General features: G+C 36.8%; 1 protein-coding gene across 3 annotated transcripts; it reads left to right on the forward strand.

The window, feature by feature from the left end:
• Window positions 1–722: 722 nt before the first annotated feature.
• Window positions 723–2,897, forward strand: si:ch211-76l23.4 (uncharacterized). Of its 3 annotated transcripts, none has more exons than XM_052550121.1 (5): window positions 793–871; window positions 1,116–1,144; window positions 1,400–1,520; window positions 1,677–1,806; window positions 2,063–2,897. In XM_052550121.1, the coding sequence occupies exons 3-5, from the start codon at window positions 1,418–1,420 to the stop codon at window positions 2,262–2,264; spliced, it is 435 nt and encodes a 144-aa protein (XP_052406081.1). In that variant the 5' UTR covers window positions 793–871; window positions 1,116–1,144; window positions 1,400–1,417; the 3' UTR covers window positions 2,265–2,897. The 3 variants fall into 3 exon arrangements, with proteins under 3 accessions (XP_052406080.1, XP_052406081.1, XP_052406082.1); XM_052550122.1 differs by having other exon boundaries at window positions 804–871; window positions 1,105–1,144; XM_052550120.1 differs by lacking the exon at window positions 1,116–1,144 and having other exon boundaries at window positions 723–871.
• Window positions 2,898–22,160: the final 19,263 nt, after the last annotated feature.

The following is a 22,160-nucleotide window of genomic DNA, read 5'->3' on the forward strand; positions in this document are numbered from 1 at the left end:
ATATATATATATAAATAAGTAATTAGACACCAGATATAATTTTTGATATATATATATAGCAAAACTTTAATAATGTGAGAAATGTTGAAGGTGTCTGAATAAATGTAGGTTTGATTGTATATTGTGCTATTTTACATTTAATTATTTGGTTTCTGTACCTTGACACCTACAAACTTGAAAAAAACTTAAACATTGTGTAAACAGCACAAATAAATAAAAATAAACAAACCTACAAATTAAAAAATTTCAAACAGGGCTCACTGGTACAACCTTCACCGGGTCCCCGCTGACCCCAGCTACAGACCCTGCTCACGCCTGTTTCACACATACTCCATCTGCAGTGCGTATGCAGTCCGTGTGTGTTATGTACAGGTATGTGGTGCAGCACGGACTTGATGTGCTTTCACACAGGACGCGTTTGCAGTCTGCTACTTGGTATGTAAACGATCGCTGCATATATATTATTTGAAAAAAGTGTAATATACATGAAGAAATTGACGATATATTCCAAACAAAATAGGAAATGCACACACACACAATCACACACACATATATATATATATATATATATTCTCAAATTTGATTAATTTTACATAGAAATGTCAAAACACACTTGCTAACTAAAATCATACAAAACAATACAAACAAGTTCTTACAGAACTCTTCGGACCTCAAGGAAGGGTTTTGAAATTCAAACCAAAGTGGCTTGCTCATACAAGCCAAGGGTTTGGAAAAGATGTGTGATGAGGGAATGTTTTAAAACAGGAGGGAGTGTCCTTCAGTCTCGGGACAGACTGGCGGAGCAACGGAGACACAGAACTCCAGGAGCACTTTAAAGAGCACACATCTGCCCAAACTCTCGGACTGACTGGTATGTAAAAACCGATATTGAAATTTACACACTTCTATAATTCCAAACGTGTCGGTTGTTTTTAGCTGATTTTCTTTTATTGTAAAGATTTCATATTTATATTTCAAGAAATGCATATACTTATGTACTTAATGTAAAAATAAATATATATTTGCATTAAGGGAAGTTAAAACATAAATGTTTATTTCTTGTTTTTATTCTATTTTCACATGCACATTGTTTTTAAAATGTAGCTTTCTTACAGACCAAGAAAATGTCATGCACAGCTATCAGGCAAGTCGGCACAGATTGTGCCCTGAAACCAAATATGGTCTTTATGCACCAATATTATTTTAAGGATTATGATTAATAGTGAGTTTAGTAGCACAGACCTTTATTTATCTCTCAGTAAATATACGTCATCTGCTTAGAGGAGAGGAACAGACCAGGGCAGTCATTTCACCGTTTTAAAATGAGAGGAAATGGACTTTCAGTAATTCGTTTCAGTAACCACACGTGTAGTCTGAGTTTCTGGGTGTACTTGTGCAGGAATCATAAAGAACCAGGATGAGTTTCAGGGTGAGCCTGTTGTTCCTGACCCTGACTGTGGTCGTAGTCTGTGGTCAGAAGAGACGCCCTGCAAAAGAGGAATGGAACTATCGTGATGGCTGTAAGTGGATATATATCTTTTTATTTAATAAAACACACAGTAGTTGATTTATGTGTTAATGTTCTTGCTGATATGTTATTTTTTTACCAAAATATTATTATATTATGTTGTACCAACTGATAAAAATGCTAATGAAATTACTTTTCTGGTCCTCAGCTGAGAAGGTAAGCATGCGAGGAGTTGCAAATCTGACTCAAGTGCTTGATGACTGGAGGTTTGACATCCTGAACCAAGTAAAAGGACTCCTGCAGAACGACCATCAGTCCTTGTTGCCCGACTACTCTAGGTACACTATCATGAGGTTCAATCAAACTCTCAGATTCAGGCATTCTTTCTTTCCACAGAAAGAAAAAAGCAGGAACACAACGTTGTTATTTTGGTATCTGATGTCGAAATCTGGACTGCGTTCTTTTCAGAGCAGAACATTTAATTATGCTGGAAACTGTGCAAAATATTTTATGTGCTTAATGGGGAACTTCCTGGCTCCTTATGGTTTGGATTGCTTGCTGCTCTTATGTTTCTTTCTCTCTTTAACTCTCCAGGATCCAACCTCTCTCTGAGGCGCTGGATGACTTGTTCAAAGAGTTCAATGCCCTGAAAACTCATCTTGGGGAGCTGACCGAGAAGTTCGGTCCATTGGAAACCTTCATAGATGAACTGAAGGCTGAGAAAGCAAGTGCGAGTGCAGCACCTGCTAACCCGGTGCGCAGACGGCTTGTTAAGAAGACGCCTGTTGCCTCCTAAATGGCTGTTTTTAAGTAGAGCTGGATCTCTCCTAACATCAAATCACTATGATATAGATTTCTTTAGCTGCCTTTTCTTGAGCTTCTCACTCTTTTGGCATCTTGTTGCTGTATGTTGCTGGGAAACAGGTAATAAACATTATGCTGAACATTGTGCCTCTATGTGGTTTGGGTTGTACATAAAAGCAGCAATTGAAATGTAACAGCCCATGCATAATTAACATTGCAAAAAAATAATGGACAAAGCTGTAACCAGAGGACTTTATTTTCAGAATACCTTCAATTGCTCCTAATCAAAAAGAACCAAATAGGCATTTGTTATTCAGTATAAGAGTATTTCATTTAGCTGTCTTTAATCCTGTTGTTGGAATAAGTCTGTATGAGTATATTCAAATATGCATGACTGTCAGTGAATTGATATGTGGTATTTGCAGCTCTCAAAATGATCAATGGCTCGTGCAGGTATAAACTGATTATGTACAAGCAACGAACATTTCAGGAACACAGTAAATTGTGTTTTTCATTGTGTATTTATGCTTATAATCGGATGAGCATGGTAATTAGATGCTTAATATCTCTTGGCTCATATTTGCCATCTCGTGTAAGCTATAATAAATTCAGTCTGTTGCATTCACTTCAAAGTTTCAGTGTGTTAGCTAACTTTTGACATAATTAGCTTTGTGCATAATAGTTTGGTGTTTGTTTTGTGTAATAGTATCTATCTATCTATCTATCTATCTATCTATCTATCTATCTATCTATCTATCTATCTATCTATCTATCTATCTATCTATCTATCTATCTATCTATCTATCTATCTATCTATCTATCTATCTATCTATGTGTCTGTATGTCTATCTGTCTGTCTGTCTGTCTGTCTGTCTGTCTATCTATCTATCTGCAAGCTAAATTCAACAACATCAGGGAGCAGTAGAAGAGAGGTCCATTTTTTTTTCCGACACTGTTTACACCATACTTTATGGCCAGTGATTTGATAATATAAGGTCTTCTGTAGCACTTTATTACTATAATTTAAAATGTACTCCCTCATTAAAACACATATAAAAATAGGCAGCACTATTATTTATTGACTCACACACTCTCAGAAAAGAGTGGGATAGTAGCTTTTGGCTTATACAAGTATTTGGACACTTTTGGACATCACAGCCAAATACAATTCTTGTTTTTCATTACATAGATCAATAATCAAATAGAATGGTTTCATAGTTTGTTATATAATGCAAATATGTTCAAAAGTGTCCACATTTGAGGCTCTACATAGTACACACACAGAGCCTTGTTTATGAAACTATTTTGTATGTCAATTGTTAGAAACCATTCTTACATAAATTGCTGCAGTCATTTGACTGCAGTCATCTCCATCCATTCAATAATTTATGTAAGAATAGCAATACAATTGATTTACACACAAATTCTATTTCTGCTTCGCAAATGAGGTCGACAGACCGCAGACTGTGATTCATAACTGTAACCACCAGGAGGAAATACAATGTTGTGTCTCTCTGTGGGTATATATATTAAAAAGTGGTCAGGACACTGTGGTCATGAAGTCATGTACAGCTCAAATAATCCAAGCCATTTACCATACCACATCTTTTTATGTCTGTTGTATCATCTCTCCTAGAGGAGCAACACCAATAGACAGCATCAGGAAAACATATTAAAATAACTTCATATTCACAATGTACACTCAATGACGGAGATATATCATAAATCATAAATCTCAGAAGGAAGTCTCTTATGTCTTTGAAGATTTATGAAGCATCACACTCAAAGGAGGGCAGAAAATGTGTTACACAGCCCTACATTGTATAATCATCTCTTATTCTCTTAAGTATCTTGATCTGTAAATTCATTTTCATGACTGTAATCCGTCACTGGTGTTTCGGAGTTTGAAAGTTATTGAAAGACTTGTGTTACAGTATCAAGTATCATCCACATTAAAGTATTATCTTACAGAACATTCAGTCATTCACCCTCATGTTGTTCCAAATCTCTATGAAACACTTTTATTTTCTGTGGAACACAAACGGAGAAGTTAAGAAAAATGTTCATGCTGCTCTTTTCCGACATTGAATGGGGACTGGTGCTTTCAAGCACCAATAATGACAAAAAAGAACAATAAAATCACAATAAAGTAATCCATTTGTGTACCACTGAGAAAAGTGAGTAAATTAACACTGAGTAAATTATGATGTCTGTTTGAATTAATAATAAATCAGACTATAGATAATCCCTCTTCGTCAGATAGCAGGTCAGTATTTGGTCTAGTCATTTTGAAGCCTGTTCCTCAGATGTGCAAAGGACGATAAAAAACTGAGTGTATTTAAGAGTTTAAAAAAAATGTATTAATAAGTGATACATTTACATTGCGTATATAACTGGTTTTATGAAATACTAATCCGTGATCACATTTGATTTAAGACTGACTTAAAGAGAACCTTTCAACCCAGGGTCAGAGCGAGGCATTCTGACCATTTTGAACATTTATATCTCAAATTGCTTGAACACTTGGTACGGCTTTAAGCTTGAGTCATGGACCTCTTATGTCATGCAAGTCTCATAATTCTGGGAAAATGGCCATAAGGGGCATCTTTTATTGATTTCTCAGTCATTTACAGAGTGTAATCAAAAGCTCAATTGTAAAATTGAGATGATGATTTAAAAAAGTTAGGAAGGACAGTGACTGCATTGGAATGATGAAGTTCCAGCTATCTGGTTTGATTCGAGGCCAGTGCCCAGACAATGTCAGCACTAAAAAAAAGCACCTCCTACTGCAAGCTAAGTGAACTGCAACGTATGCATGAGAAATCTATTGTCACTGATTCCGAGGACATTTGGTATTGCTGTCATAAATCCATAATTGGTCCATATTGGATATATGGCCGTAATGTAGTTATGATTTCAGCAAGCTATCAGGTAGATGAGAGATCAATGCATGTGTAATATCATAAATTAATATCATAATCATGCATTTTCTGCCAGTTTGAATGATCTGCACAGCAATCATATTTGAATATTGCATCTGAGTTTCAATCAATATAGTTTGGCAATTAGAAGAGGATTCTGCAAATTACTGTCTGATCTCCAATTCATTTTTGTGAAAAAGTACGACATTTAAAATGTTCAGCTAAATGTTTGATGAAGGTAAATCCATCTACATATACAGTAGCTTCTCACATTAAAATAAATCAGATAAAATAAATATGTATTTTACAAGTATAGAACTAAAAAAAAAAAAAGCTTTGAGAGTTGGAGATGCTTCCCATAAGGTAATTAAAACCCTAAACAGCTCAGTACTTCACTCTGCTTGCATCTGGAAGACGTATGCTGTTCTTGAAAAATCCACTTGAAACTAATGTAGCCCATAGTTATTTCAAGTGTTCCACATTTTTCTAAGTATGTCTTTATGTAACATGGTCTGTAAGGTCATCCCCGTTGAAAGAGAGCACATCAATGAAATGCAATGACAGACATGCATTAAGTCTTGACTGAGTTCCAATCAAAGTGCACAATCTCGACCAAAGATTTAACAAGCTCTTGGAGTCTTGAGAAGTTAATCCAAAGATATTGTAGGTCTTACAACTGTAGATGCTGCCAAGAATTATGTTAACTCATTTCTCTGTCCGGGTTCAACACCAAAGCAACAAACTGCAAATACCTTGGCCTGAAAGGCCAAATCCAGTGCGTTATTAGATTTTTAACAAATCCTTTTGAATGAGGAAAAGAGATTATTTAAAGAAATCTCAGGAAAGTTATCTCTGGCATCTGGGTTTGTGACTTTTTTAAATTGAATAAATTAGAGTCGTGCTTCAAGTGCATCATTCTTGGTGTCTGTTCCAGGCGGACTCACTGTGACCCTGGAGAAGCTAAGAATGGTCCATTTACTATTCGACGAACGACTGGCAGAGCATGCAGCTGAACCTAAATAAGTAGAAATAGAGATTAATGGAAAACATAAACATGGATCTAGGAGCTTTTCTTGTTTATGCCTGTTCAAAAATATTTAGTCTGCATAACTCATTCTTCTAACTTGATTTATATTCAATTTTGCAGAGCAAATGAAACATTATTTTTGTCCAAGTAAACATATATCAGAATGAAACAGCAAAACAAGGGGATTCAAAGAGCAAGTTTATAGAAGATACAAAACAGCTTTACTTCCAGTCATTGGCCTGGGGTGAGATATTGAACTCCGAACCATTAAAATGATGGGTAGGACAATTCTATAAGCTTTATCTATTACGCCATTCGCTTTACATAACAGTAAGCTGCTAAAAATAACAAATCCAAACGCATATGGGATTTGACATACAATAGCTCGGGAGTTCATTGTTCTTCAATTTAAAGCATCCGTAAAGTCCCTGGGTGTAATAAAACAACATCTCTTCACATTTGAGGGTTATATGAAACATCAAAAAACACCATATGTCTTTTATATGAAAAGAAAAAAACATATGGTTTGACAGATCGGTCAAAATACAAGAGCTGCAAGAGTTAAAAGAGATTTCTTATTTGCTTTTCTTTTTTAAAATATCAGCATTATCGTTTGTCTTGAAGTGTTTAAAAAGAACGCACCACACTGGACATTAATTCAGGTTTAAATAAATGTTCTGGTTGCACTTGACTGAGAGACTGAGAGAGATCATCATTTTCAATTACGGCATAGGGTGGGATGGGACACATATTACACAATCTTACAGTGTCTCCAACAGCTGTGCCGCGGATTAATCGAATAAAAGGGAGATGGAAAGAAGATTAAGTGGTCCCCTTATTTCACAGCTCTCAAATTCAAGAACGTCTTTGCAGTGTTGTCAAAAGATTATAACAATTTGACATGATGGTGATGGAAGCTCGGCCTGCTGTCATGTGCTTTGACACACACGCCAAAAAAAGAAAAGAAAAATAAGATGGAGACTTATTGTCGCATTTTAGATGGACGAGGGATAACCTGACAGAGATAAGAACATCAATGTGTAAGAGAACCATACATTTAATTGTGCCATATGACCTACTTTCAGAATGTGACAAGTCACATGTAGGAGTTCTCAGCAAGTTTTGCTTCTTTTGGAGCTTTTAACTTTGCATTTCCACAAAAGTGACATAATGTACACCTTTGGAAAACATCTCAGAGAAATTCCAGGTGATAAAGAAATGCCGAGAGGCAACTCTGTGCTGTTAAACTATCTCAATCAAGGCATGATTCCTGTTAGTGCACTATGGATCTGAAGGTCTTAGGTATTTATGGATGACAGGATAATTAAATAAGAGAAGCGACCTGCCAACAGGGTCAAGAAACTGCAGGGTTCACTCTGCAAACTGCAGCAATTAAAGAAATGTGGTACTTGATGACAGTGCAGATCATTAAAATTATTCCCTGTAATTTCTAAAGCCCGTTTTAATATCTGTCAAAATTTTGTTGCTATCAAAGTTTTAATGTGTTTAGAGTGTTCAGCAATATTATTCACAAGAACATAATAAAAGATAAAGTGATACAGAGCAAAAAACCTTTTAGACACAAGGCTGAAACCCTGTCTTCCTGACCGTATTTTAAAGCTGCAGTTGGTAACTTTTGTAAAAATATATTTTTTACATATTTATTAAATTTGTCATTATGTCCTGACAGTAGAATATGAGACAGATAATCTGTGAAAAAATCAAGCTCCTCCGGCTCCTCCCAGTGGTCCTATTGCCATTTGCAGAAAGCCATCCGCTCCCGGTAAGAAATCAACCAATCAGAGCTGCGGTCCATAACTTTGTTTGTGTTCAAAATGCAGAAAAATTTATATAATAAGCGAGTACACCATGAATCCGTTTTCCAAACCGTGATTTTAGCTTGTTCTGAATCACTAGGGTACATCTATAAGTGTTTATATTCAGACTATTTTAGATTTATTCGGGGGTAACGCGGCGGAGTAACCCAGTACCTTTGTGATTCATAGACATAAACAGAGAGAAGTAGTTCCGGCTGTGATGTTCTTCCGCAAGACGCAAGCAGTTCTGTTTACTAACCACTAGAGCGTCAAAAGTTACCTACCGCAGCTTTAAATAAAACATCAAGAAATAGAATTATGATGGAAATTCTAGGTCTAATTTGGGAAATAATCATTCTAAACTATTTACAAATAACCTTTAAAGATATGCACACATGAATAATGTAAATGATATTTTGATTGAAAATGGGCACTGTTTTGAATAGTGATATACCTGCAGAATGAGTCACTCTAAAATCTCCATCACTAATGACAAATATATTCTACATCTCATTTACAGATTTGGTAGATTTGTTGCGGTATCAAAGCATAATTGCAATACAAACTCTGTCCATTTACAAGGGCATAAGAAAACAATATCTATTTTTTTTAAATAGATTGGTTGCAATTGTTTCTATATCTGCCCTGTATTACCCTTCAGACTTTGCTGGTCCCTGCGGCTTCCTTCAGGCTGTCTATTCCCTGTTTAGGATTCTGGCCTGCTTTGGGCTGAGGAATGCAATGCACTGGATGTCATATTACTCACCTCCCAGATCACTGATGCAAAAAGGTCTGCCATGAGAAATGCCTGAAAAAAATACCATGCGAGATGGTATTTTCCCCTGGAATTTAGTTATTTTCCATGTATGATGATTCTAGAAAAAAAAAATTGTGGTGTGCTGAACCTTTTTTATTGGGGGGAAAAAACGACTGAGGGAAATTTCAAGCTTAGACTGACAAGAGTACAAGGCCAATGTGACGGGTTGATTGGGAGGCTAAAATAGCATCAGGTTACTGAATGGCACTATTAAATTAAATGAGGTGGCACATTTTATAGGGTGGACAAATTCCATTTGCTGTTTTAGCCACACGTGAAATGAGTTTTGAGGAAACAGTCCCTTCCTGTGCAAGATGCTCCACCGTGCTCTCTTCTCATAAGATTAAAGGAGGCTGAGGATTGGATTACAAACTGCAGCCAAGTCACTCCTGCTGACTGAGAGCTAAGGAACAAATGACTTTATCAATTCGTTTGGAACATTAAATTAGAGCTCAAATGACACTTTGCATTTTCATGCACTCTGTAAGACTATGTAGTTGCTGAAATAATAATGAGAATAAAACTACTTATGACCCTGCAATAATGTGCTAAACAGGTAAGCATGTTGATGAGAATTTTGTGTTATTTCCCATTAAAACTAATTATAGACTAATTATTCTGAAGATGAAATTACCAGACTTTCTGTATCCAGGATGTCCTTTAAAATCCATTAAGTTCTGACAAAAAAATACTTGGTATACAATTATGCGATCAGAAATTTGCAATCTGAATTTCAGTAAGGTGAAGCTGAGACACATAGCCAAGCAACTCTCATTAACCTCTCCAAATTAGGAACAATCTGGCATATTCAATTATGCATAAGTCCCTATTTTTCAGTTCAACCAATTTCGCTGTCAACCCATTTGTTTAAAGATTTCCATTTTAAAGCAGTGCTTTAAATCCCCTCTGCCTGTGGTGCTGTAATTAATGACTTAGAAAGGACAGAGAAGAGATGTGCAAATTGACTTTTCAGGTATTTCATTAAAATGCCACTTGCCCTCAGAAGCATCCGCTGATCCAATGAGAGCCGCCACACTCCCAGACACATCTGAGACGCCGGTAATAGATTCAGAGGGCTGGGGCTCACAGGGACAGCAGCAAGTCTCTGCTTGAGCCGTTTCCAATTTTAGAGAAGCTCCCATATCTTGTTCCCCTCTCAAAGGGACTATGCAAAAGGTTTAGAACAGTTAGGAAGGAATAGCTGTTAATTTAGCTTCTGTGATAGCCTACTGTGTCCAAGGACATGGCAGAATTTAGTTCAACATCGTCTTTCAAAAAGCATTACGCTTATATGTACAAATCTTATTTTTGTTGTGAGAGCCATCAGATAAACCATTTTCTAGTTAACCTAGCATGAAAAACTAGAGCTAAAAATAAAAGCAGGCCTACAACCCCATGAAATTGTTTGTTAGAAACAAAATACTTTATAACATGATTATGCAATTAACTAGGCCTAAAAGAAACAACAAATCAGTTTTTTTTTTTTTTAACTGGTTCATTAAAACAAATCATTTGAAATAATTTAATTGGATCAAAATTTGAATATCAGGGTGAGTCAACAACAGAGAAGCTCAATCGCATGCCATGGAAATGTATTTTTCCTTGAATTTTGAATGATTGAGGCCTTCAATGCGATGAGATAAAAAATACTGTGTGCCATCAAATAATGACATATTTATGTATTGAGTAAAACTTGTGGGCAGCACACAAAAACAAGTGACAAGTGTGGTGAGATTCATTACCAAATTATTCATATAAGCCTCATTTGAATCCACACATGCAGCGCAACTACGTGCATGATGCATTCATGAACAAATGGCTCTTTTATACAATCTTCCAAAAAGACACAAACCACGTGATGAATCAGTCTGGTGAACTTTCCTTCATGAATCAGTCGGATCAGTTGCTGAATTAACATCTGACTCATTTGCTAAAGTGAAACAATAAAATATTTTAAAATATACTTTTTAAGCACGATAAATTTATTTAATTTAGTTTTTTTGTTTATTGCTAGATAATAAAACTACACAAATCAACATTTAAACCTGTAAACATCAAGTCATCATATGCACAAACATTTCTACAGTTTCAAACCATGTTTTGTTCCCTATTCGTGGAAAGTATTTGGAGTAAAATGCTCTGTCCTTTTCAGTTACATCATGGCAGTTGCCATATTCAAGCTTGTTTGTGCCAGGGCCGTATTTTACTTGTCGAATCACTAAGCTTGACACAGCTGAGTGGCACAAGCAGACGCAAAGTCCTGGACTCCTTCCGGACCAGGGATCAGGGAAGCTTTTTTTTCTTCTGTTAAACCCCTCATCTCTGGGAACAACCCACCTCCAAAAAAAAAGTCCAATGATGTCATGAAAGGAAAGGAGGTTTATCTGTTATTTTTAGTGGCGCTAATTATGTCAAAAGGGCCTTGTTGAAATCCAGAGTAAACAGAAGTCTACAACTGCTGTCATCCTCTTTAGTCATTATTAGGCATTAACCAGGGCTACATAAAGCTGCGAGATTGCAGCTGACCTCTGACGCAAGATATGACTGGTTTAGCGATTCATGCACAATAAATTATGCCAAACCAGACTATTTTTGGAACATCCAGTTTTGACTGACGTTGGTAGTTCATCATCAAACTGAATCCAGTGACGCAGACTACGTGATGCCAATGCAACCTTCATAGATTCTCAGAGAAAAATAAGTAAAAATAAATAAATATTAAGTAAATAGAATCACTATAAACTTATTGTTTTTTATTATTATTATTATTTATTTTTATTTTTTTTACAGTAGACCAGTATTACCAAGTCTGAAGAAATTCCCATCGGGACGAGGACAAGGCCTGCTGAAAATAGCAGCTGACATGCCGAAGGACTTCTACTCTGACCTAAATGAAGGACATAGATCCATCAAAGCACCTGCCGCTCTGTCAACACCCTCACAGTCAAGCAGACGCCCGACACTGCGGGACTGTTACCGTATTCATATCCTGCTCACGGATCCAGGGCGGCGCCTCGCCTTTATCAGCGAGTGGGCCGGGGAACGTGATGCGTCTCGGACCCCAGGGACATTTTCACACCTTGGTCATTAGCATGCAGGCTTTTCATCCAAGCGTTTGGCCAGAATGCAGCACAGGAGGAGCTGCGACCGCTCGAGAGAAGCACTCCCTTACGCTTGTGTACTGTATGGCCTCTTTAATTACAGCTCAGGCTGAGATTAGACACTACTAATGAGAATATGGCAGAAGCTGCGTCTCCATAGTTTCACGTCCACCGGGGATGACGAAAGGAATTTATTGGAAAAACATGCTTTTTCTCCAAACAGAACTTACGCGAAGACAAAACAACACAGAAAAGAGAGCTATTCCTGAGAACTTCGCTAGCATTTCAACAGTTGGCGAAGGGCTTGTTTTGTCAGTCCAGTGATTGTTATATACGCAGGCACAAATCCAAAGCACTGAGTGTCATTTGTTATGTTTCTGGCACCTTTACAAATTCAGAATCACTGTATGTTCTTCAGGTCTCTTTAAAGTATTAAATTTTTTAATATCCATTTAGAAAATAAATGACAAATGAATAAACAACATGCATGCAATAATACAACCTATGCTTTCGCACAAGACAACTTGAAGTGAACTATCTGTACTTGTCAGAATGTGTATATAACGTCACTAAAACATGGACACTGATAAGGTTATCACAACAATTGTAGTTTTACATTTCATATTTTAAATGCTTTACTATTTAGTCTAATTATGTACTTTCCCTTCAGCTCCAGTGTTGTTTTAGTAAAACTTAATAGCTTAATTACCATACAGAATATTGACTAAATGTAAAGGATTTGTTTGTCAAAAGACAAAAAGTATAATTTAATAAAAAAAGGAAAAATTATCAAGCAAGACTTTTAAGTGAACAATTACATAAATTTTGCTTGGAGTTCTGGCTTCAAAAGTCAAACATAACACTGTTAAGTTTTTTTTGGTTGTTGTTTTTTACATTGCTTTTGTAAAAAAAAAAAAAAATTGAGCTTGACATAAACTTTGAAATGTCTTTATTAAAAAGATATATATATATTTTTTGTCAGATTCTCCTTTTGTGTTCTATAGAAAAAAATGACAACAGGTTTGGAACAACATGTGAGTGTGGAAGCTTCCACCACGGGATTAAAAAACAAAAACAAAAAAAAAACGTTTGACTTTTTCTGATTATTGCAGTTGTGAGAATTAAAGTTGGAATTGTGAGATAAAAACTCACAATTGCACAAAAAAGTTCTGACCTGTGAGATAAAAGCCTTATTTATCTTATCTTTTTTATTTTTTAATCCATGGTAGAAACAGGCTTACATATATATGAAAGTTAATAAATAATGGCATCCTTTTCATTTCTGGTTGAACTATCTTCTTTTATACTTTTTTTATTTTTAATTATCTTTTTAAATAGCTTGAAGTAAACATGCTCTTCTTGGATGAACCCACTGAGAACTGACATCATCTCGAATCCTGTCCATGTGGTGACTGCATATGATAATATATATATATATATATATATATATATATATATATATATATATATATATATATATATAGAAGTCCCCATGCTCTCACATCTTCTTCCCTTCAGTTTATGTCCATATTGTATATTTGCATGCAAAGGCTTGGCAGAGGCTAGAGGCATGTGGCACACAGGTGGTGAGGTCTCACAGCCACTCACACAGGATACAGGCACGATTCCCCTTATCCACCCCCCGTGGTCAGTGGGCAAAAAATCTGATCTCGCACCACACAACAACACTTGATGTTTGGGAACTGTGAGACCATTTGTAGGACCCATGGGAGGTGTTCCCTTATCTTATTTTAGTAAACTTATCTCACGCTAATAAGTTCATGATTTGATGTTGAACAGAAGAACCACAAGTTTGGGATGCATGAGATATGATAAATGTTCATTTTTACAGTTTTTATTTTTGTTTTAGAAATAGTTCATGTCGTTTTTATTTTTAAAACATGCATTTAAATTGTAGTCAATAGGCTGATTTAATCAGTTTATGTTTGTTCATTTTAGTTGATTTTACCAAAGTGAATGATTAGATGTATTTAAAATAATCATACTGAGTGGAACAGTGCTCGTTCACTTTTTTTTTTCCGGTGGCTTTGAAATACTTCAAAAGTATTTTTGCCATTCTTTTTCCCATAGGAATGGGGGGGGGGGGGGGGGATCCCATAAATTACAAAATTTAAATGCAAAAATATAAAACTTTCAAGATATTTATTATATATAGAAACTATATATTTTACTTTTACTGCATACAAATATTTGTGAGTCTACACCAGAAACTGACTACATCATTTGCTGTGCTTTATTATAAATAAATATGATGAAATAATGCAGGATGTTAGCTTCAACAAACGCATATATCATTGATTAACAATCTTGTAGCTCTCAATAGGTCTGTTTTTAATAGCTCATAAGTTTTAATTAAAAATCAATTATTCTATGGCAAAAATGAATGAAGCGTTTACTTCTGAAACCCGACTGTTGCTCTCAATTCTTTAATTTTCCTTCTTCAAAAAATATTGTTATTATCAAGCAGTATTATGTGTTGACAGTAGTCTGTTGCCTGCTTTTTTATTGCTTCATCTCATCGACAAAATTGTTTATGAAACCTTCCTCAGTAATTTTGTTGAATCTGACATGTTTCCCATGATTTAAAATGCGCTTCCACTACTTCAATGGACTTCAAAAAAGACAAGCGCTCTCAAGGCATCAGAATGCCAATGACAATACAAAAGCTGCCAGGGTAATAATAGTGATGGAGACCGTCCCATGATCGAGCCAATCTAGCAGGTGGTCAATACTGAGAGGCAGCGTGGCGGCCGGTATGTGAGGAGCACTTCAGAGGAGTGCCAGGTGGCAAGTGTCACACTCCACCACCTGCAACACTATGCCAGCCAGATGCTTCCTGCCAAGGGGGGCTCAGGATGACTTTACGATGCAGTGTGTATTCGTTTAGGTGTGTGAGCTGAACTACATTCTGTGTGAAATGAACTCCTTGAATGACTCACTGGTGTTAATATTGGCCTTGCCAGCACCAAGGTAAGTGTCTCATTAAATCTCAGTGTCAGTTGAAGGTGTTGAATGACAGTCACCTTTTCGTTCTATTGAGGTTAGCTGGAGGTGGTCCGTCCCATACCAGGGACAGCCATGTCTTATAGATAGATTGCTTACAGCAATATCCTTTTGCACATGGGGTGCAGCAGATGCCGTCACACGGGGCCCAACCCACGTCATTCTGGGCCAGGGAGAGGGGACCTGAGGTGTCTCTGCCAATGTCCCCTAACTGCTTATTCAATTGGAATTGCAAATGATGATCTGGTAGAAATGCACACTGTTAAACTTTGGAAAAAACGCCTTGAGGCGTTCAACGCTGCACAGTGTGTGTCCGGTGTCTGCAACTTCCTGCATTCAGTTTCACAGCCAGCTACAAACGTGCCCTCTTCACTCTCTCAGTCGCACAGAAAGTCTGGTCTTACATACATAACAGCCAAAGAGAAGCCAGCTACTTTAGATTTATTCTAAACAACTTTTGCTAGACAGTGTTTATATTGCTTGTAAAAATTTGCTAGACAGACCACATACATGTTTGGCTGTTTTCTTGTGTGTTACTCGCCACTCTAAAAAACACACCGCTTTTAAAACAGAGTGTCCAGAGTGTTTTAAGTGCAAAAATGCATTCCAAGAGAAACTTAAGATAGGTTTTCAAAAAATGTTGGCCTGAAATGTAAGTTGTCATAATTTTTTTTTTCTTTTGTGTCATATAATTGAGTGAACCATACTCTCAAAAGTGAAAAAAATGTAGATCAGGAATCGGTTCAAGATTTGATTGAATATTTCTGTCGTCATTGTTTGCTATTGCCTGCCCTTGTGCTGATAAACATATCATCAGAGAAGAGGTGTTGTAGAGAGGAGGAGTGGAAGCTAATGTTTCTGATTTGTTTCTGAGAGCGCATGAATTAAAAAAAACTAATAAAAAAAATATATATATATAAAACTCAGTAACCTACTTTTAACTTTTTTTTTAAGTCAAGCAAACTTCTGGCTTGTACTGAGCTGAAGACGGAGATGAAATGGTTGAGAAAATGAGTTTGGTGTGCTTATGTAAAATGCAATTTAGTTCAAGGTTTATTTCACCACAAAATTAAAATTCAATCATCATTTACTCACAACCCATATGAATTTCTTTCTTCCATGGAACAAAGAAGCTTAGATCCTGCTATGAACAATGTGGTTCAGTATTTGGAGAAGAAGTCCAACAGTTAAATCCAAATAAAATTTATTTGTATTACACTTTTCACATTTTTACATATTGTTTCAAATCAGCTTCATAGAAAATGTAGAAAATGTTATCAGCCAGAGAGGAATGCACCTAAATTATGTCCATATGGAAGTAATATACATCTATAATATAATTATGCATTCAGCATTTACAACTTGTGATTGTACAACATATAAGGATAATTTTACAAAATCAAGATATTATTTGACAGTGTTGTGTGTTGATCCCAAGTTAGCCTCATATGGCATACATCTACTTCAGAGCCCAAACACTCACTTTGGCCCCTACATTGTGTTTCCTGCCCAGAGTCCAGAATCATGGAGCATGCTGTTGACTTGATCTGTACAAACTCCCTCTAGGGAGGAGACCCAAGCTTTAGAGGGTAAATGCTGGTCTGTGAACTGGCTCATCGTGTTGACATCTCTTACACACATTAACATCTGTTCCTCATGCAGATCAGTTCTAAGCCAGGAAGCAATGTGCTTGACTCTTGATAAGATGCTAGCCTTGTCTTTGTATTAAACACGCACAGATCTTTTCACTAAAGACTAAAAAAGAGAGAGCTTAGTTCCACATCACAGTTTCAAGAGACACAACTAGGACAAAAGTCAAGTAAAATACTTTGCATCTAAAACAGACACCCGACACAAATGGTAAGTTTTTTTTCTTCTTTTGAGGTTTCTTTACATGCGTGTTTTTTTTTTTTTTTTTTTTTTTTTTTTTTGCACACAATATAATTAAATGATGTGGTTTACAGTTTATAGACCTCATCACTTGGTAACCTTTATTGTTTAAGTAAATTACAGGCCATTACAATTTATGTTTATTAAAGTAAAGCAGAAATACATATGCATCAAAAGCACAGTGCTTAATAGGCACAAGGCTTGCTGTTGAGGTGAAGATTACAGATCACGGCAGCACACTAAGTCTGTGGTCAACCCACGGGAATCAAATCTCATAAGTGTTTGACCAGTGCAGAGCATGTTGCTTGAAACAGTCACTTTATTGAACAGAAGGATTAGGACTCACATGCACTTTCAACGGAAACATAATGTGATACATGGAAAGATACAAGGATAAAGCACAATCCACAGATTACAATATATATTACATACCACAACAATATTTACAACATAAAAGTCTGTTAGAGGCTCTGTGGCAGCATATGCTGGGGTCCCAGATGAGTTTGTTGAACTGAAATAAACTGAGATCATTAATGCAGAATGTGATCTGATGGCAGAAAAGAAGTTTTTTCAATAAATACTGGAGGGATATTCAGAACACTAATACTTACGAGAAGAGAGCAAATATATAATTAATGAATAATATTTGCCTTAAATGACACAGAGGTTAAACCAGGTTGAATCAGTGTACATAGATTTCATATAATCCCAGCGAATAACAATTTGTTGCACTAAAAAAATGCAATATTTACATTGTGGAGGTCATTTTCAATCAATTCTTCATCATACTGTAGATGAATGTATAATCTACTGCACACTGTGTTGATGTAAAACTTATTTAGAATTAAATTCCATCCTTTTAAGTCATCTTACATTTCAGAAATTTTTATGGTGCTAGTATTGAGTTTGAGAACCATTTGAGAGAAATTTAGAAGGAGAAAAAAAGTCGGTGTGAAGAATTATTGCATCAGCAGTGTTTTGGATTACTGCTTCTTTTTTTCTGTGCCATTTTGTTGCAAGGATTCTTTTAAAGATTTTGTGTGATTTTGTTGCAAGCATCAAAGCTGGGGCCAATTCTGAGGCCTTTAGTCAAATCATAATTTGATTCATTTGTCTCAGTGGACCACCAAGTAAATCTAAACAAGAGAAGAGGTCACACTACGCGCTTTCCAGAGCTAAAGTGTCTAATTGCTGCCTAGAGATTAAGGCCTTGGCCGAGTCAAGCACTTATGGAGCTCTGAATACAAGCGAGACCCATTACGATGAATCACCATTATGCTCCTCCAACTGGAGTAGCACATGAGCCAGGATTCAGTTTACTCACTAAAAATCAAGAAATCCAACAATTCTGTTCTTCAGTCATATTTTGGCTGTATAGGGTTCTTTAGCTGATATATGCTTGTAATGATAAAAACTCCATAACTACAGGAAGAAGGAGGCGGGAACCGGCGGACAATCAAATGACATTTGAATAATTCAAAATAAACACAAAACAGCGCATCAGCCACTCACGGACGACTGATGCGCACAAATAAAAACCAAAACATAAAATAAAGCCCAGGCCTGGTCCTCTCTCGTCCTTCACTGTCGTCGCTCCAGTTTTATATCCTTCCATCTCCTACGTGGGACTCGAGACCGGTGGGTCGAACAGGTGTCGCTCATCTCACGGCCCTCGGCCCTGCCCCACTCGTCACAATGCTTCTTAAGAGATTAAGGGTTTTTACCTTACTATAGAATAAAAAGTTATTTGTGAAACCTAAAATTGTTGTTCAGTGTTTTGCAATACAATATGAACACAATAAGTACTTCACACATATTTTTTGATGTAAGTACATAGTAGTTAAAGCTGCAGTAGGGAACTTTTGATGCTCTAGCGGTTAATAAACAGAACTGCTTGTGTCTTGCGGAAGAACATCGTAGCCGGAACTACTTCTCTCTGTTTATGTCTATGAAGAATCACAAAGGTACTGGGTTACTCCGCTGCGGTGCCCCCGAAGCAATCTAAAATAGTCCGAATATAAACACTTATTATAGGTGCACCCTAGTGATTCAGGACAAGCTAAAAACACGGTTTGGAGAATGGATTCATGGTGTACTCGCTTATTATGTTCATTTTTCTACATTTTGAACACAAACAAAGTTACGGACCGCAGCTCTGATTGGTTGTTTCTTACCGGGAGCGGTCCGTAACTGCAAATGGCAATAGGACCACTGGGAGGAGCCAGAGGAGCTTGATTTTTTTCACAGATTATCTGTCTCATATTCTACTGTCAGGACATAATGACAGGTTTAATAAATATGTAAAAAGTATTTTTTTACAAAAGTTCAATACAGCACCTTTAAGGCCACTTAATATAAAGTGTGACCAGGATGCCAACAGGTTAACAGGCCAATTATAGAGTAGGCCAATAGAGGCATTGTTTCCTCACATGTGACTTTTCTACATTTGCATTATACAGACAAGAGAACTGCTAGCTCACTTTAGCCTAAAACTTTAACCACTGACATGACTGCTAAAAAGTGTCAGTTTTATTAAACTTGATGCTTTTAAGAGATTAAAATTTACTTTGTTTTCTTGGACTGTTTTCTAATTACCAGCTCCCAATGCTTATTTGGAGGGAACACTGTGAAACATAAGATATGATCACATTTGCAAAGATGCAGGGGATAATCTTCATAAATCCATCTTTTGTAGAGCCACTCTATTCTTATAGTTTTTACTCGGATTAACCTTATCTAACAAAACATCTCAGAAACATTCAGTCTCATTTATCAAAAAAAAAAAAAAGAGCAAGCAGTTTTAGTTTCTGTCAGTCAAGTTGGTGTGTGAAAAAAACCGAGCTGTGCATGACTGTGTGTATATAGGCTATTAGAATTAAATCACATCTTGTACTAATTGAAAACAACACATGTGTGCCCATATTGAAATCTCACAAAAAAAAATTCATATATCTCCAACTATTGGTTAGAATCTCCATAGAAAGTTAACAGGCTTCCTTCAAAATCACACTCGTTCTGGAAGCATAACAAGATTCAAGTGGCAGCTCATTAATGCATTTTCCGTTGGCTATTAATCACTCTCTTGTCATTAACAGTAGCCTTCTTAACCTGTTAGTATATGCTCTCGTTTCTCTCTGGCCCTCTGTATCTGCTATTCTCTGCATTCTGCCCGCTTATTCCCAACCACTATAAAAACTCAGCGTGATTTGTGTACCCAATGTTGTCAATATACCCCGGGTGGAACAAGGCCTCTTTAAGTTGGATAATATATTGTAAACAAAATCTTCAGTCGCAGGTTTTTGGGAGAAGCACATTAAAGATTAAATATTGATCCTTCACAGTTCTTTGGTGTGTCATATTTCCCACCGCCTACGTCGGAACGCTTTAAGACAGCAGGCGGCGTGTGGAAGACAGAGGCGCACATCTGTACTGGGGCTCGACGGCCATCTATCAGTCTTTTTACAATCCCTTTCTCATTCCCCCGGTCTGGCAAAAGGGTCTGCTCAAAAAGTCAGCGCAGGCGTCTGATGACTCGTAAAGATTTCTGCTCCAAAGCCTCAGCTGTGGAGAGACGACTATAATTGGAATTGACAAGCTGGTAAGATACCACCGGCGCTTTTTGTGAAAGAATAAAAGCTCTTTCTAAAGTAGAATATTCTTTGAAGTTAGCCGTATCACAGATATAACCCAAGAAACGCAATACAGATGTGGGTTTGTAACTTTTAGAACCAAACACACAATAACAAGAGAGTAGAAGGCATCTCACACAACCTGACAAAATAATGAATAAAATATGGCAAAGTAAAGCCGGCACATGTGGGATTCAAAGTGTGTGAGATCTCCAAGACATTACTCCAGGCTGGGATTAAGGTTGATATCCCTGACACATTCATTACAAAGTCAAATTTTGAAGTAATTGGCGACCGAGGTATATTTTATCAGACACTTCTGGTAAGGTTGCTCTAGTTAATGAATTCATTAATTTCATGAAGCGCGCAGAGGGGCTTCCTGAATTCTCAAAAGATTTGAGTACCAAAATATTACATGTTTAATGTTGTGGCTTTTGTTTTATTAATGAAAGCCACCACAAGCTCCAATTGGAAAATCAATAGAACGAGTTACATAATATAAATCCCCTTGAGGAATAAGCATAGACGCCAGTGCGTTTGCATCTTCCTCATACAGCATCTGTTCCTGGATTTCAAAATAATTCTCAAGGTGAAGTGTGAGCATTCATCAGAGAGGTATATTGTAATAGCCTTGTTTCACTTGCCATGGAGAGGCTTCAGATTTACGCCACCTTTCCACTCTCAGGCCACCACGCTGATGGATGCCACAGAGCTTGTTTTCTTTGCTCCCGCTCTTCCTAAATCACAAATGAACACGGCCCACCAGAAGATCATTCTTGTTGTGTGCCGTACCATCTGTGAAATAGAGGTTCACAGAATGGTAGGGGCAAGGGCATCTGACGAGTCAGGGAGGAACTGTGGAATGATCCCGAGGAACTGTTGTATGGCAACACTTCAAAAGATTTTAATTAAAGGAGGATGAAGAACAACATGTGCACCTGAAACATCACAAGGGGTGAGATTTATGCACATGCATCTGTGAATCCAATAAGATTCCCATATGAAGTGTTTATGAAGCTGAGTCATCATGCTCATAACAGGTGACATTCACAGATGCTTTAAAATGGAAATATGTGGGGTAAACAATTCTTTGTTTGCAGTCTTCATCCTTAGGACTATGGATTATTTGTCCATCTGTGACGGTAGGTTCTGAGATAATGTTATAGTCTGATCTTTCTCACCATATGGCTGCTACTTAGAGCAAGACATTTAGTTTTCTTTTTTTTTTCAGATGCAATTGTTTGTTTTTGATCAAGACATAATTAACTGTTTTAATAATAAGGGGAGGATGTAAAAATGAAATCAATGCCAGGTGCAATCAGGAGGAAGCAGGTACCAAGGATGAGAAGATTTGAGCCGTTGACTTTGGGCATCTGTAGAAGTGTAAAGATGACACATAAACATCTGTCAACACCTTTTTCTCTGCCCCTTCAGAGGTTATGGGATGAGACAGGCCAACAGCTGTTCGCACGGCAGATTAAAAACACCCACTGTTCAGGTGCTAACCAACTCTCACATCAGAGCAAATGTTATTTAGTCCAATCATGGTCAAAACAAGTCAAAATTGTCTTGATCTTTTGTAATGAGTTCGATATATAGTATGAGAACATACTGTGAATTTCAGGAGTCAAAACTTCCTGTCAAGTTGAAAAAGAGAAATTA

Source organism: Carassius gibelio, chromosome B3 (assembly GCF_023724105.1).
Source record: "Carassius gibelio isolate Cgi1373 ecotype wild population from Czech Republic chromosome B3, carGib1.2-hapl.c, whole genome shotgun sequence".
Taxonomy (NCBI): domain Eukaryota; kingdom Metazoa; phylum Chordata; class Actinopteri; order Cypriniformes; family Cyprinidae; genus Carassius; species Carassius gibelio.

Excerpts from the sequence above, each read along its gene's own strand:
- si:ch211-76l23.4 (XM_052550120.1), top strand. The coding sequence starts at position 1,418 with ATGAGTTTCAGGGTGAGCCTGTTGTTCCTGACCCTGACTGTGGTCGTA. Across the intron at positions 1,521-1,676 it reads ATGGAACTATCGTGATGGCT|CTGAGAAGGTAAGCATGCGA; the intron begins GTAAGTGGATAT and ends TCTGGTCCTCAG. Across the intron at positions 1,807-2,062 it reads TTGTTGCCCGACTACTCTAG|GATCCAACCTCTCTCTGAGG; the intron begins GTACACTATCAT and ends TTAACTCTCCAG.